This window comes from Lampris incognitus, chromosome 8 (assembly GCF_029633865.1).
Source record: "Lampris incognitus isolate fLamInc1 chromosome 8, fLamInc1.hap2, whole genome shotgun sequence".
NCBI lineage: Eukaryota > Metazoa > Chordata > Actinopteri > Lampriformes > Lampridae > Lampris > Lampris incognitus.
In genome coordinates, this window is record NC_079218.1 from 47,264,086 (window position 1) to 47,281,965 (window position 17,880).

The 17,880-nt window shown below is 47.6% G+C and overlaps 1 protein-coding gene across 1 annotated transcript; it reads right to left on the reverse strand.

The window, feature by feature from the left end:
- Positions 1 to 6,329: 6,329 nt before the first annotated feature.
- slc46a3 (solute carrier family 46 member 3) lies at positions 6,330 to 17,847 on the reverse strand. The gene is made up of 6 exons (XM_056284757.1): positions 17,749 to 17,847; positions 16,564 to 16,777; positions 13,709 to 14,591; positions 12,910 to 12,993; positions 11,428 to 11,584; positions 6,330 to 9,465 (listed from the first exon to the last, which is right to left on the reverse strand). The coding sequence occupies exons 2-6, from the start codon at positions 16,753 to 16,755 to the stop codon at positions 9,345 to 9,347; spliced, it is 1,437 nt and encodes a 478-aa protein (XP_056140732.1). The 5' UTR covers positions 16,756 to 16,777; positions 17,749 to 17,847; the 3' UTR covers positions 6,330 to 9,344.
- Between the last annotated feature and the right edge of the window lie 33 nt (positions 17,848 to 17,880).

Here is a 17,880-nt window from a genome sequence, read left to right on the forward strand (position 1 = left end):
CTAAAACTCATTTAATCCAAATATAAGTGATTTAAGGAGCATTTGGGGGGGGGGCAGCTCTGTATCTTTTTTCCCCCCACAAAGTTATTAAACTTTGAAAATCAAAACGGTCAAAACGACCGCCTTGGTCGTTCTGGTGCAAGGAGGACATTTAAGACTAGCTCGCCATTACATTCAATGTTTTCTGTCAGAGTAACCCTGGACCATTTGAGGATGTTGAAAACGTCACATTTTAAAAAAAAAATCCCAGCAGACAATCCTTCTGCAATCAAATCAATTTAGCACGAGGAGTCCTCCTCCTTCACCCTCTGCTTGAGTCACGCAAACCTCCTCCTCCTCCTCCTCCTCAAAAAAAAAAGGTTTACGTTGCAAAGTAAATGATCTCCATCCAGGGAGCGGAAGGTTAAGATAAAGATTGGGACTTTTACGAACTCGCTGGATCGACATCAGAGACGGGGATACTGGTGATGTGATGTGGTGCGGTGAGGAGGATTGTGCTGCTGATTCAGCCTGTTTGGAAACCAGAAACCAGAGACCCACCATCTCTTGCCTCCAAAGTGAACTGTACTTGCTCTAACTTCCCTTTAATCCTCAGCAAACCAAAGAGTGCCACACACACACACACACATATACACACACACGCCATCATCACCATTACCGCACCATCTCCCTCTCGCTTGTTACCCGGGGCGACTGTCTCCACACTGCATCCTTGATCATCAATACTTACCACACCTCAATTTCCTGACTGAACCAGAAACCTCAAGGTCAAAGCCAAGCAAGCCCGTGGCTACAGCTCGTTCCCAGTGCGACTGCCAGCACAGAAGCCTAACTCCGGCTCGGTGCCAACATTACCTTGCAATTAAGTTACAGCCGTGACTCTCAGGAGCTGAGGATGGAAATCAAATAACTACGTATTATGAACGACCAGGCCTCATTTGGGTTTCCAAGTATCACGCCAACTTAAACAGACGTTTCGTCAACAAGCAGAAGCGGGTAAATCGTCGCGTTTTCTTTCTGCCCCGATTCAGAAATTCTCAATTTAATTCTGCCCCAGGAGCAAGGGGGGGGTCTATCGCCGTTGCGATCGTTTACGCGGGGACTTGCAAACAGGACTTCTCAGACTGGATTTGTCTCGGGGGGCCCTCACTGAAACCTTATCTTCTCCATGTCTGCAGTGCACGTTGATCACATTTGAGATGGTCTTTGTTTTTCATGACACGCCGTCTATATGACGAGCCCGTTCCCATGTACAAGTCGTGGAAATCTGCCCGGCTCCCGCGTGAGCGATGGGGAGACTTGATTCGCAAACCTTCACGGCGACTCGGTTCTGCAGGCGGAAAGGGGCTGGTGCGGAGAAAGCCACTCGCCCAGCGAGGGCCGCTCTCGGGCCTTGGGCGATGACCCCACCCCCTGTTGTCTATCATTTGTAATGTGATGTCATGTGAAGTTTTCCATGCAGATTCATCAGGCAATGTGAGGGAGCTCCGTTACACGGGACACCGTGGGCTCTCCTCGACCATCTCATCCATCTTCTGCGGTGGCAAGCGGCGGTTACATGCTTCACCGTTTCCAGAGTAATGCCTTGGCGCACTAACTAACCAGCCGCACAATCTGATGGAAACCCTGCCAGGGGTTTTGATGTGAACGCACAAGCCGTTGCCTCCACGCATTCATCACCGGCACTGCGCGACACACATGCATGCACGGGTGCATGTTAGTTAAAGCTCAGATCTTTCCCTGAGACAGGGTGGGTCAAAGAAAAAGACTTTTACGATCACATGTGTGCAAAAAAAAAAAAAAAACTTCTCTGAAGAGGACAAAGAATGGAGGTGGGAACTCTGGAGGGCCGGTACAGGAAAATCAAGTGAAACAACACTGGGGTGTGAGTCGGTCAGCGGAAGAGGAAGAAAAAAAAAATGGCGTGTGAATGTATTCATGGAAACAGGGGCCGGAGCGGTGGCTTACGTTGTGCGACAGCGGCTCTTTCTCAGAATGACTTCAACTTGCCAATTGCAACGCACGCACAGGGACTCATCCATACCTTGACAAACTGCTGCATAATTACAGTGGTTCTGACGGTCCTTCTGACACCATACAGAGGATGAGATGTTCTGCTGGACCAGGACAGTGTGAGGAGACAGCTCCCGACTGGGCGTGGCACCGTTAGATAACGTCCCTTTTGTACAGTGCTAACAGTGTTACCATGTGTTTGCTCAACTGGTTAATTAATGAGCTAGTTAATGGGGTTACCACTCCCGTCTGTGCCCCTGACCCGAGGCAAGGCGAGACGAACTGGAGTTGGTCCCCGGGCGCCCACCTTTCCTAGCTACACAGCTAGGACGGGTTACATGCAGAGAAAGAACTGCCCCAGTAAAAAAAAAAAAAAAAATGTAAAAAGAAAATAGTTATGGATCACCCTAAAGTCCCCAGGAATCTGTGAGGACAGGCAGTCCACCCTTGTTGAGTGGAGGAATGAAAGTGGAGACATGGACTATTTAGAGTTATGGACGAGAAGCACACGAGCGATGAACAGAAATCCGTTTCTTACTCATATAATCCGCAAGGTTTTATTTTGCTATGTTTTGGTGTCGGTTTCAGCCATTACTCATACTGAGAATAAAACACAAATCCAAAGCCAGGTGGGGGTGGGGGGGGGGGGAATCAGGCCCAAAACCAGGACCGAGAGCGACACCTTGTGGTCAGATTAGAAACAACAACAAAACGACACCGTGCGGTGTAAATGTAGCCTCGTCCGTGGCTGAAGGTGTCTGTTATCCTAAAAGCTGTCACTAAGAGACCCACCCCGAAACAAGTGCCGAACCCATTTCAAACCCTGACCAGCAGAACTCGGGGATAATCCCACCGTCTCTGGAGACATGATGAGGAGGCGACGGATAAATTCACCAGGGGGAAACTGGATTTTGCGCTGCATGTTTACAAACTACACACGTCTCCCTATAAAACGGGACACCCCACTCTGCTTACCGACTCTTGTGTTCTGGTTCAGTTTATGAAGTTAATCATTTATAAAACACTGGCTGGCTTGATCAATAACACGTGGACATCAAATGTGTTGTGAAAGTGCAGTCGGGCGGAAAATTGTGTGCAGTCATGAATTCTTGACATGTGGTGAAAATCAGTAAATCGGGTCAAAAAACTGTTGATGTGGAGTGAGTTTAAATGGGCCAACCATCAACCGGAGGAAGGTTAGAGCCACTGAGTGGCAGTGCAACGCGTTGCTCGTCTGCCTAAGCTTATCTAGACGTAGGCCAAGGAGTCAGAGTTGGCCTGCTGTCATTTATAAAGCTGTTATTTCGAAGATTCTCACCATCACCCAAAAATGCTGACAGGATGGGAAGACTGGGAAGACTCGTTTGCTGTGAGCCGCCACTGTGTCACAGAGCAGTGTTTCCCAACACGGTCCTCAAGGACCCCCTAATCCTGCAGATTTTCTTTGCAACCCTGAATAGGTACCTGTTTGTAGTTATTCAACCAATCAGCAATGAATTATGTCAGATTTAGCACACCTTGCATAATTAAGTGCTGTGAGATGATTGGTTGAGTAAGCACAAGGAGGGCTACCTATGCAGGGTTACAATGAAAATCTGCAGGATAGGGGGCGCGAATTCACGTTTGCAGCGGCCTCACCGGTACCGTCCAGGCAGCGTCTTTGTCCACGTCTGCGTTTGTGTCTTCGTTCGATGGCTGGGAGAGCTGGCGCTGGATCGGCTGGGGGAGTCTGGTCCGCTGTGTCCTGTGGGCCCAGGAACCACGGCCTCGCCTGGAGCTGCGCCCCGAGAGGAAACACCGAGGGCGGGCTGACAGGGCGCGGAAACGGGGCAGGCTAAGCTAACTGCTAGCCCACGCAGACCGGCGGTTCCGATGACACCGAGGGCGGTCTGGCGGCGGCCTCGCCTGGCCTTGACTGTGTTTTTGGAGTCGTCGTGTGGAGTGCGGGGAGGTGTGTCGGGGGTGTCTGGCTGGGAGAGCTGCATCCGGTGAGCCCAGGGGACCAGGGCCCTGCCTGGGGCCCTGCGGTCTGACAAGACGCGGAAGCGAGACAGGCTAAGGCTAACTGCTAGCCCACGCAGACCGGCAGTTCCGACAGTCATCCTGGCGTTCGCTCTCTTGGACGGTGACCTTTTTCCAATTTCATTTTATATATTTATTTATTTATTTTTGATATGTTGGATATGTGCGTTTTTTGGTAGTTTGGTAATATGTGTTCATGTGGTTTGGATGTGTGTAACCTATTTTTCTGGACTTAGCCTGTTAGCGATTTTAAGTTCCTGTTATAAACTGTTGCCACAGTATATGCCTTGAGCTCTTATTTTGAAAGCTGAAGAGAGAGCGGAAGTGCTGTACGCAGTGTTGTTGCTGCGGGGTTCTGCTGGGGGAAGAATCTAAATAAAGTGGTCCTCGTGTGAAAGTGGAACCTCCGTATTTGTTATTTTAGAGTTTCATACATACAGTATAGGCGACATTGTGGTGACCCACATCTATATAACGAGAGACATTCACCTAAGAGGACGGTGTACCTTTAAGGGAAGAGGCGAGGGGTCAGAGGATGCACTTCCGCTTCCGGTTGACAGTTGAGTGTCGTTGCCGAATGTATGACATGCAAAGTTGGAGCTAGTTAACTACCTCGACTACGTCTACTCTCACGTCTCCTGTCTCGTTGTTTTCTAACTCCACAACATCTACAAACCCTTGGTTACATTGGTGGCAGCGGTGGATCCGGAAGTGTGCAGATCCTCAGCAGTCGCTTCGGAGCGCGGGAATAACAAAGCGTGAGGGCGCGCTTCCGGGAGAGGGTGACGACTGTAAACTACTAATAAGACACGTTAGCCCCTAGCTAACGGGTCTGACCCTTTAGCCGAGCGGTTAGTGACGTCGCCTTGTGGTGCAGTAACACCCCGTATCGAATCCCGCACCGGGCAAGAAACTAACCGGTTACATGTGGTTTTTGTCTTTGTGTCGCACTGCTGTGGGCTGGGGGAGGAAACCACATTTCGTTTCACTTCACGGGCGCAGGTGCATGGAAGGAAAGGACAAATAAATATCCCCGATTCCTGAGACGGACTTGGTTTTGGCTCACTGCTGTGGAGAAGGCAAACACCTCTGCGGCGGCTCTGTCCCAAACCGGACGATCTACTGCCTCCGGTTAAGCATGGCCAGGTCGGCTTCGGCCTGCCCTGCTTTCCGCTTGGCCTCCGCCGGTTCCCATTGGCTCAGTGTTCAACAGCCCCAGTTGACCTTTCGCAAAGTCCCGCCCCCCCTTAGTTACTGTTGCTATGCCCGTCAAGCGTTTCAGAACTATCCAGGAAGTAGCCGGAAAACAGCAAAACATGAAGGCAGAAATCGGCGCATTGTGTGGGTAAAAGTGACAGTAATAATACGTTAGCTGTGTTAGCTATCAATACTAGTTAGTAGCTAGCTTAGCTTGGAGCAGACAGGTATTTGTGTTGATTCTGGATGGATTAATCTGGCCATGGGGTTCTGCTGTACTGCCAAATCTATTGCCGCCATTGCGCTTCTTGCGTTCTGGGTTTGGGGAAGGGAAAGAAAATTACTCCCCCCTCCAAACTTTTCACATAACTAGTATCCGGTCTGCAGATCCCATAGGGACACCGTTTCAGCATTTTGCTGTGTGTTTGAAAGCTTGACGGGCCGTTGCTAAGGTAGGATTGGACAAGCACCGTTCTGGGGCGGTACTTTGCGAAAGGTCTATTCTAGTGGCTTGTTTTCACTTCCCTTTTCCTGCTTAAACATGTGCCATGATGCGGTTCAACTTCCCTTTCTCACACACACACACACACACCTGTAGCTGTGCTCTAGTCATACAGATGCTAGGCAGTGAAATGCAAGTCAATCTAATTCGCAGTTGGACACACACACGCCACCGTTAGATGATGCAATTACACTTACAAGAAACTTCTCATGTGCTCGAGGGCAGACAAAACAAATGCAGGTTTTGCATGAACTTGCAGATTCAATTATCAGAAATAAAGTCCTTTAGGAAATCCATTGAAGATGTAATCCAGCTTCTGACAGAGAACTGAAGGAAAAACAAATGATGCAAAAAAAAATCAAGTCCAACTGCCCCCCAAGTCCCTCCAAAAAGATTTCGGATGAAATAATGAAATAATGGCACACTTCAATACTAAGAGAGAAAAAAAAGAAAAACATCTTGAAAATAGGTAAAGTCACAGTCAGCAGTTTTTTCTAATTACATTAGTCATTTAGCCGACGCTTTCATCCAAAGCGACTAATCCCTTATTAAGATAATCGCTTAAATCTGTCCACCAAACTAAAGACCAGCTGTATTTTGAACACTTCACTTAATGTATTTTAGTGCATAATTTCTCTTTTTATCCACATAAAACTCTTTTAAACACAGTGGACTATAAAGCAGAATGCCTTCATGTTGCTTAAGAGTCTCTTTGGGTAGAAGCGCTTGTTATTCATCAGGCTGCAAAATCTAGTTTGGCCAAATCTAGTTTGGCCATTTTGTCATAAACTGTATCAGCCGTTCCGCATCAGTGTCCCCGTGTGCAGGGTTTAATTTGGTCAGGCTGGTTTTAGCACATCTTGACTTGAACTGTTGAGAAAAATGCCAACCAAGTGGAGCCTGGCACGTCAAACCCTGGCCCTTGAGAGGTTACCTGAGGTCAAAGGTCATGGTACAGGATGTGAGTGAGGCTCCCCATCTGCCAGTGGTAGTAACCATGTGGCTGTTTGCAGCCATTTGAGTTATACTGGGAATTATGTAACATTGATTTAATACACTTCAGACCCTACTAATCCTCAAAATAATGCATTCTTCACTTTGGCAATGGATAGAGTTAACCCTTAGGATTGGAAAAATTAACATTTTGGCTACAGTTTGTGGTAAACTGGACAGTTCTTGAGCAAATAATGAAAAAAAAATCCCTTTTTGAGGACCATGACCTTGGACTAAGTTTGTTTGGACCGAGTTTGTCCAAAACTTAATGGGAACCCACAGTGATAGACATCAATACTTGCTGCCATTTTTGATTCATTTGAGCCAAGAGTTTTTCGATAATGTTGCAAACAATGACCTGCCGGGGAAAGGAAGTGGCGGCTTAATAATAAGCTTAGTTTTCAGCACGCAACAAAATCAATACGCCCACGTAGCAGGCAGGCATGCTTTGTGCAGTAGTTTGGAGGCAGGCAGACTCAGAGGTGGCTCATATGGTCAATGACAGACACCTATGTCTCATTAACCTCTGCATATATATATATACTTAGCACAAAAAGTAAGGAAATGTGTGTTTGGTAGAGTATTTCTTTGTTGTAACGATGCTTCTTGGCAATAAATCTTATACCGTTGGAAAGCCTGTTTATTTCCCTTTTAAATGGGGCCACATTTGTAAGGAACATGCATTTGTGGGATGAGCAGAAGCGCTGAGTATGTGGGTTGCGCCCATGAAAAATTTGCCAAATCTTCTCTACCAATGCCAAACAGTTAATTTTGCTGTTGCTATTGACTCTTGTTTTGAACTTCTGGTACCCCAGGTGCTGACAATCAGCTGCCAGATATAAGATTTACTGCCAAGAAGCATTGTTACAACAAAGAAATAATCTACCAAACACAAATTTCCTTACTTTTTTTGTGCCGAGTTTATATACACACAAAGATGGTGGAACACTTTGAAAAAGTATTAAATAACTGAATACACGGTCCTAAATAACATATCTACTAGCTACAATACTCAAATGAATAACTTTTGAATACATTTTCAAAAGTACATGTGAAACAGATGTATCATGATTATTCCTTGTGGCAACCGGTATCTCCATGCCATATATATCACACACACACAGACGGGTGACAAATGAAAGGAAAAACCGGAATGTTTGACCCCCACAGGGAGGGGGTCCGGGGGCTCTGTTATGCTGTGGGGGGGGGCATTTTCCTGGTATGGTTTGGGTCCACTTATCCCCTTAGAGGGAAGGGTCTCTGCAGATCAATACAAAGTTTATTCTGAGTGATCACCTTTATCCTATGATGAGACAGGTCTATCCTGGTGGGAGTGGTCTCTTCCAGGACGACAATGCCTCCCTCCACAGGACACGAGGGGTCACTGGATGGTTTGATGAGTCAGTCATCCGAGCTCAACCCAACTGAACACCTATGGGAGATTTTGGACTGACGTGTTAGACAGCACTTTCCACCACCACCATCATCATCATCATCGAAACACCAAATGAGGGAATATCTTTTGGAAGAATGGTGTCCATCCCTCCAGTAGGGTTCAGACACTTGTAGGATCTATGACAAGGAACGCTGAAGATGTTCTGCAGGCTCCTGGTGGACCAACACCTCACTAATAGACGTTATGTTGGTTTTTCCTTTAACTTGTCACCTGTCTGTTTATGTGCATGCATGCACGTGTGTGTGTGTGTGTGTGTGTGTGTGTGTGTGAGACTCTGGACTGTTGCTTGTCGTTGAAAAAAACCGAATAACTGATTTCCTGGCCTGCTGAGATGTTTGTTTTTGTTAAATAAAGCCCATATAGGGCATCCGGGTGGCATGGCGGTCTATGCCGTTGCCTACCAACACGGGGATCGCCGGTTCGAATCTCCCGTATTACCACCTTCTTGGTCGGGCATCCCTACAGACACAATGGATGTGGGTATGCGCCCTGGTCGCTGCACTAGCGCCTCCTCTGGTCGGTCTGGGCGCCTGTTTGGTGGGGAGGGGGAACTGGGGGGGTAATAGCGTGATCCTCCCACGCGCTACGTCCCCCTGGTGAAACTCCTCACCGTCGGGTGAAAAGAAGCGGCTGGCGACTCCACATGTATGGGAGGAGGCATGTGGTAGTCTGCAGCCCTCCCTGGGTCGGCGGAGCCGTCACCGGGACGGCTCGGAAGAGTGGGGTAATTGGCTAAATGCAACAGAGAAGGATAAAAAGGGGGGGGGATCAAGATAATAATACATAAAGCCTATATAGCAGAGCAGAATGCTTCTCTGTTGGTCCTTCCTAAATGCTGACTGCACCCTGGCATGGTCTACTAGTCCCTATGTGTGCTCCACCCCTTAAAATGAGTTAGACCTGTGCAAGGAGTAACACACTGGCTCAATTAACCAAGCTTACTGAAACAGCTGCTCAGGTACCCATAATGCTGTGGCGTGAGTACACATCACCCCCGCCTCTGTTTTTTCCCCCATGTTGTACACGTAACTACTAAAAAAACCTAAACCCGAAAAGAAGCTCCCCAACGATTTCCAGCAGAGTAAACGCACGACTTTCCCCCAACAGTGACGAGCGAGGTGGAGGGAGGCGCTGGTGAGATTCCCGTCATCCCGCCGCAGCTCAGTTCAGCAGAGGATCGTCGTCGTCGTTCTCATCTGCGGCAGGGTCCTCCTCCCCTGAGATGAGGGCCTCGGAGTCTTTGCCCTGTTCGGCGACATCCACCCCTAATACGCCCAGAGCCCTGAGGAGACAGCATGAAGACGTAGGAGATGGCAAATAACACGTCAAGAGTCGCAGAGTCTGGCGTTCAGCTGGACCGCATACGGTCTCAGGAGACATTTTGTTCAGCCGTGTCAGCGGTGGTATTACCTCACCAGACAAAATTCAGGAGTCGTCGTTCATTCACTCGCCTACGATTTGCAACTACAAGCATGCGTCAAAGTGCTTGATAAATGAGGCTCAATGAAAATATTGGTGGAATTCCCCCCCCACGTGCCCTCCAAAAACCGGGTTAGTGCATTTTCAAGGCTCAGCGTTTTTTGGTTTTTATTTTTCCAAGCCATCCAGCATGCCAAATTTCGCCACAAGAGGACACCGTTGTATAACCTCACACGAACAGGAACCACTTTTGGATCCGTGGAAACATAAAAATGCGGGTGAAAATCCGTTTAAAAATCCGGGGTATTTTTCGGTGAAAATCGGTAAAAACCGAAAATGCCGAGCCTTGTGCCGTTTTAAAATGACGTATCTACTTTCTCACAGTAAGGGCGGACTCAAAACACCATTAATGGTTCCTACACAACCCCCCCCCCCACCACCACCACCTTTTTCTCCTCAATTGTAGCCTGCCGATTACGGTCGCTGCTCCACCCCCTCCTGGGGAGGGCTGCAGACCACCACATGCCTCCTCCGATACATGCGGAGTCGCCAGCCGCTCCTTTTCACCTGACAGTGAGGACTTTCACCGGGGGGACGTAGCACGTGGGAGGATCATGCCCCCCCCCCCCACCCCCAGTTCACCCGAACAGGCGCCCCCGACTGACCAAAGGAGGCGCTAGTGCAGCGACCAGGACACATACCCACATCCGGCTTCCCGCCCGCAGACACGGCCAATTGTGTCTGTAGGGACGCCCGACCAGGTAGCATGGGGGATTCAATCCGGCAATCCCCCGTGTTGGTAGGCAACGGAATAGACCACTATGCCCCTACACAGACTTTAATCAAAGTCCATGACATGAGGCATGCTCTTCATGACTAGCATTGATGTTCAAATGTCCCGTTGCCTACATGTCCAGGGTCTAGACAACAAACTCCTGGGACTCTGCTGTCCTTTTGGGTTTGCACTCCCCTAAAAAACGACGACTAAACTCTTGTCAAGGAGATTTGCTTAGAGGGATGTGGTGGATGGGTTAAATAAGCAAACAGAAAGAGATAAGAGAAAAGAATGCCATTTTGAAAACCTGAGTTTTCTGACAGCAGGAAACTTGTTTTTATGAGGAGTCTAGTCCGATCCCTCTGTGCTCGGCTGTTTTAAACACGTCTCCCTCCGACCCAAGCTGCCGTGTCATCGTAATGATCCACCGTGTAACTGGACACATGGCGCATGTGACTCGAACAGTATAATGTTTCAAGATACGCCTCCCCGAAGCTGAATCAGCACCGTCCCATCTTACACAACGACAACACTTCCAACCGAGACAACAAGGACTTGTGTCAGATATACAAAGGGGGAAGTGGCTTTTGTCGGGCTCGGCCTGCATGGATGGTATGCATGAATGAGGAACTGAGGGCTCTTGTTTGCCAAACCCATGTGGTCTAAAGCAAGCAAATCATTTCTCTTTTTTTGGTACAATGCCTGACGGGTATGACTTCGCAGAAAAACGTGCTGCTCTAACACAACTTCACCCCTGAGCTACAGCCCCATGCCCAAAGTGCTCGCTGTACCTCTACTATGGACCATTCAGTTTGATCACTGTGTTAAACTGATCCAAACGGTCAAACGTGTATCCAAGCACGCCATCATGGCTTATATAAAAAGGTGAGAACACGACTAAGTGCTGCCCACAGATCTGACTGAACATAGCGTGCTGCTAACAGACAGCATAATAAATAATGAGATGCGGCTCTTCAGAAAGGTTATCGTTGTATGAAACGCTTACACTACAAAACGATTTGGCGTGTTTTAATGCGACTTAGAGCTTACCCTAGAAGGGCCAGCGGGATGAGACAGAGTCCCGCAGCCACCAGGAAGCAGAAGCCAGGGTACCACCTGACCGTGGAGGCATAGATACTGCTGAAGATGGTGCCCGCCACATTGCTACTTAAATTCTCAGAAAAGGCCACACAGGCGAACAGAGCTCCTGCACAAAAACACAAGTTAAAAAAATCAACTCGTAAATCTTCCTTAAAGACTAACTAAATCCTAGACCGTTTGCCGACATCTACAGGTTAGAAACCATGCAAAAAGGTTAAAAACATGGCAGGCTGGTCTTGGTCCTCTCTGACGTCAGCATGGCAGGATAAACACAGCTGCAGACTAACATAACTCTGTTTGATGTAGGCGTACCAGCACACCTACCTGCATTGACAGTACTATTGACAATACTATGGATAGCACTGACAGTACTATTGACAATACTATGGATAGCATTGACAGTACTATTGACAATACTATGGATAGCATTGACAGTACTATTGACAATACTATGGATAGCACTGACAGTACTAATGACAATACTATGGATAGCATTGACAGTACTATTGACAATACTATGGATAGCATTGACAGTACTATTGACAATACTATGGATAGCATTGACAGTACTATTGACAATACTATGGATAGCACTGGCAGTACTATTGACAATTGTTAGTGCTGACTCTGTCTGTCTGTCAATGCCAGTAGATTTGCTGACACACCTAAATCAAACAGATCCATTGTTATTAGCTACAGCTGTGTTTATCCTGCTATGCTAACATCACAGAATACCAAGACCAACCTGCCGTGTTTCTTCCCCCCCCCCAAATTGTATCTGGCCAATTACCCCACTCTCCCGAGCCATCTCAGTCATTGCTCCACCCCTACCACACGCCTCCTCCGATACATGTGGAGTCGCCGGCCGCTTCTTTTCACCTGACAGTGAGGAGTTTCGCCCCCTCCCCCCTGAACAGGTGCCCTGACAGACCAGAGGAGGCGCTAGTGCGGCCACCAGGACACACACCCACATCCGGCTTCCCGCCCGTAGACGCGGCCAATTGTGTCTGTAGAGACGCCCGACCAAGCCGGAGGCAACACGGGGATTCGAACCGGCGATCCCCATGTCGGTAGGCAACAGAATAGACCGCCATGCCACCCGGACGCCCAGCCTGCCATGTTTTTAACCGTCACATGGTTTTTCACCTGTAGATGTCAGCAAACTCACTAAAACAGTCTAGAGTTCAGTTACCCTTCAGAGGGGAGACAAACCTTGTACTAACAACACATTTACGCTTACAAAGGAATCACTGCAGACAGATTCACATTTCTAGTTAGGAAAGTGTAGCGCTCCAAGTGTGTTTTTTTTGTTCTTCGTAAAATTGCGTCAAAAAGACGTCGAATAAGCAAACTCCTGCATAAACTCTCGACTTTCGAGACAGTTCGCTGGTTCAGCTCGAGTGCAGCGTTCCCAGGGGTGAACCCACTCACCTTGCTCAGACTTGGAGATGATCTTTGACATCATTGAGCGCAGCACGGGGAAAGGCATGATAGACAGAAGCATGGGCGCCCTCGCTGTGGACGATCAATGGCAAGACAGCAGACGTGAAACAGGTAAACAAAGAGAAACAAACATTAGCGCTCAACACGTGCAAGTTTTAAGGGGTCAAATTTTTGCACCACATCTCTTAGACCTCAAGTCTACAATTAGGGATAATATTTACAGTGTAAAAGTGGCGGATTTTTGGGCGGCTAATTGTTGTACAGTTTGGACACAGGCCAAATTTCTCCTTAGACTATGCTGTCATCTTAATTATATCAGCTCACACCACAATGAGCAAATAAAGTTAACAAGATAAGGGTGGTGACATATCCAAATATTGTAAAAGTGGTAGTGAACAAATCCTACATCGGCCGTTGACTTGTTGCAAGTCAGGACTATAAATTGGTTTATGTCGTATATTGTTACATCACAAATTATGACTTTTTTTTTTTTACTGTGAAGCACTTTGTAAAGCTCGTTTGTAAAAGTACTTTTTTTTCTCGTAAACCACCGATTTATTAGCAAGGCTTGCTCAGAAATGTTAAACTGAATACGAGGTAAGCAGAGAGAGCCTTTAGCACTCGAACGACTGGGATTTGGCTCCTACCTAAAACGACCACATGCGGTCAAAATGACTTTTAAACTCCATATTCTGTCGAGATAAATACCCAGTTGAGATATTAATGCACTGCACATGTCGGTCACGTTAAACACACATCCCCAGTTTTCACTGAATGTCCTTTTCACCTAGGAACATCAGTAGGGTGGTCTTGGCAAAGGCCACTAGGACCATGCCTGCGATGACCGAGAGGATCCCCATGAGGACGATGAGCAGCTGGGGCACACCACAGTATGTGAACAGCAACACGCCCACGAAACTGGTCAGGAACACAGTGGTCGACAGCGCCGAGCCATAGCCGATCAAAATCTCGCTCCAGCACAGCGGTTTGTTGAGCTCATATAGCGTGATCATGGAGAGGCCGCCTATGTGGGCGAAGGAAAAGGTGGATAAGATGAGCATGAGGAGGATCATGATAATGTTGCACCTGCGGTCTGGCCCTGCAAACAGATGACAGATCCCAGACCACATCTGTCTAATGCTCGACCAACAGGGAGGCCCACTGGCGTCGATGGCGTCATGGGGTGACATCTTGACCGTCTCTTCCAGGATGAACACTGCATAAAGTAAAATGAGACACTGACACAAGGTGGAGGTTAGGAAAGGCCAGTTGAAGCCAGCGGCCCTCAGGAAGTAGCCCGACGCTAGCGAGGCAACGCCCGACAGTAGACCAATCACCATGTCCGCTCCAGCCAAGCGCAGCGTTTTCTCACGTCCGTCCTCGCACAAGTCAGCGATGTAGGCAAAACAGCCACCCAGAAATGTCCCCAGTCCACCGAACAGAGAACTGACCAGCGTGGAGCCTATCAGCAGGTAGACGTTGAGCTCAAAGTAGGACACTGCCAGGAAGGAGAGGTTGTAGAGCAATGAGCCTATCAGAGGCATGATGATGGTGATCTTGCGTCCCCGCTGGTCACTATAGGCCACAAGAATGAGAGTGACGGTCAGCGAGGGTATCATGGAGAAGAGCCCCGAGTACAGGGAGAAGAGCGACGCCTGCCTCTGGACCTCCTGCACACAAAACGAGAGAGAAAGAATTACTGTTGCAGCAACACATCATCAGTAGGGTAAAACAACGCTGTTAGTGGGTGAACGACCCAATGCTTGGTGAATTCTGTTTCATAATGACGGGAAGCGCCGACACCGAAGGGTCAAAAAGTGACGCCGCAATAACCGCTCGGCTGTTACAAGCGTGCTGATCCTATGGTAGCTTATCTGACACCTCTTGCTTGACACTGATAACAATCAAAAGCATCGGGAGGCCCCGCTTTCTCAGTCTGTTTTCAGTAGAACCAGGTGAGATCAGAAAGGTCTCTGGCTGTCTGGATATAATGTTGGGTTACAGAAAGCGAGAACTACATGCGAGCTGGGAAGCGGTTTAAAACATCTAAATGTATAGTCTAATGTGGTACATGAACTGCACAAGCCCCTTAACTATGGCAAGATGTAAAGAGATTCTTCATCGAAGAGGGAATAAAGCATGCAGTAGTTGCAATAAGGAGTGATTTGTGTTTAGTTTGTGTGAATTTTGTGCCTGAAACCACAAGGAACATAGCTCTTTTTACATCATAACAGAAGTGTGCATGGCTATATTCAGAGCATGCGTCTGAGACCGGCTCGGTTCCCTCTTTCCAGCAAAACAGTTTCTACGGTGAATAGATGGTGAGACTAATCTGCATGTCGGACGTGAATTAATCATTAACAAAGTCCGGGCCTGTGTATCATTACAGCATCATTATGTAAAGGACTGTTAAGATAGACGACCTCTGTAAAGACTCTTACGTTTTTTTCAAACTTTTTTCCTTTATCATCACACAGAAAAAAAGAACACAAAAGAAATCTCGATAGAAATAACAGTCGAGGTCACGTGATTAATGAAGAACACAGAAAACAAAATATACACGTAGGTATGTAATTTTTTCTTGCTATCCCGCTGTTTTTGAACACACTCAATTTTCCTAAGGTAACTATTTTTTACATAATTTTGGGTTAAATGTAAAGAGATGGGTGTTACCGTCAACCTTCATGAGTGACAACAGTAAAGGCACTGACATTTCAGCACTCGGGGTACAGTCAGTCAGTCAGTCCAGCGTTTCCCAACCCAGTCCTCAAGGAACACCTGTCCTGCAGGTTTTCATTGTAACCCTGCATAGGTAGCCCTGCTTGTACTTACTCAACCAATCATCTCACAGCACTTAATTATGCAAGGTGTGCAACAGCTGACATAATGCATTGCTGATTGGTTGAATATCTACAAACAGGTACCTATCAGGGTTGCAAAGAAAATCTGCAGGATAGGTGTTCCTTGAGGACCGGGTTGGGAAACACGGAGTCAGTCAGGCAGAATAGAGAGCACCTCTGCAGGTATGTTGCTAAAAGACCTATAAACAAACCCTAAACAACTGGAAAAAGACAAAGATCTTGGAGAGAAAAGAAAGTTTCTAAAGTAGATGAAAAAATATATTGAGTGTGAAACGTTTGGCGTCGTGGTTAAATTTCACAAAGGAGTGATGATATTACGTTTTAACACCAACCCACGGAGGGGCAGCCGCTATCTAATTCAAGTCTCCGGCCATGCGGCGTTATCCTCGCATTGATACTATTTCTGATTTGATTTTGATATACTTTGTTAATCCCCGTGGGGAAATTGTGCTCTGCGTTTTACCCATCCTAGCTGTGTAGCTATGAGCAGTGGGCTGCCGCCTTCATGCTGCACCCGGGGACCAACTCCAGTTCTTTCCCATCGCCTTGGTCAGGGGCACGGACAGGTGTATTAACCCTAACATGCATGTTTCTTTTGATGGTGGGAGAAACCGGAGCACCCGGGGGAAAACCCAGCGCAGACACGGGGAGAACATGCAAACTCCACACAGAGGATGGACCCCCCCCCCCCCCCCAAGGTTGGACAACCCCAGAATTCGAACCCAGGGCCTTCTTGCTGTGAGGCGACAGTGCTCACCACTGGGCCTGGTTACAAACCAACCTCATGGTAACTTGACTCATTGCTGCCGCTGTCACTTGTACATCTGGATGAATTGTCGGAGACGGGATAGGTGGTGTTTGTGAGCTGCTGCCAAAGTCGTCTGTACACATACTGCTGCACCAGAGGATAGATCAAAAAGCTGGCAAAGGCATAGATGGCAATGATGGGCTCGACGAGGAAGAGACCCTTCATTTTAAGCAGCTTCTGAAGTTCCCTAAAACACCAAAGTTAAGCAAAGCAAATATTTAGTGACAACGTGGTTTGTGATCACAAGATATTAGGGCAAACACGTTTCAGCGGTTTATCACATGTCTTGAGAAAATCCAAAAGATACGGTTGAAGCTTTACCCTGGTACTGACAGTAAAATGAGACACTGGCACATTACACTACTGTAAGTGAAGATTTACATTAGTACGTTGAACCCAAGACGGTGGGTCGGAGTTCAGCATAGACTAGTTAAATCGTCATGCATGCTCAATAATCCAGGTAAGGACATCACAGAAAGTCGAATCTGTTCATCTGGACGCAACGTTTATTGACAGACACGTTTCAGCACTCATCTGCAGCTTGACTGATTGATCGGTTGATATATTGATTGATATATTGATTGATTGACCTCAGTGACCTCTTCGGTCTTACCTGACGGCAGGTATCCCCACCCTTATAAACAATACAGTGGCATAACGACTGAAAACAACGATCGGTTTCGATCTTTAGCCATCTTACGATGCTGTGATTGCAAGTATTGCCCAATCCCCTGTGAACAGTACGCATGACACTGATACTAGTTAATTCTTCTTCGTCTTCTTCTTCTCTTTCTTCTTCTTCTTCTTTCGCCTTGTTCCATGTGTCCCAGGAGTCGCCACAGCGGATTTGCTCGTCTCCGTCGGTACTGTGTGTGTGAGGGCACAGCACCTCACTCCATAACATAAGTAATTACCGACTCTCTAATTAATGCTCGCGCTCATTTGCACGTGAAACCGACTGTTGGTTTCGGGTCGTTATGCCGCCGTGTTGATACCTTGCACACAGTTTAGGTAAGAGGTCACTCAGATGAGCGATGAGACGGGTCTGTCAATAAACGCCTGGGTCCGGATGACCCGAGCCGACTGTCCCGTGACTTTGAGACGGACTGGACGGAACCAAACGCCTGTAAGCGTCTCAACAAGCGTTAAATGCCCTACCTTTTAAACAGCTGCACGGTTCATGGTTCATACTTCAAGCCGGGTGGTGGGGGGGGACAGATCGCGACCGTTTCCGGTGTTTACTAACATCCCGTCCGGACAGACGTCAAATTCAGAGCCCGCTTCGTAAAC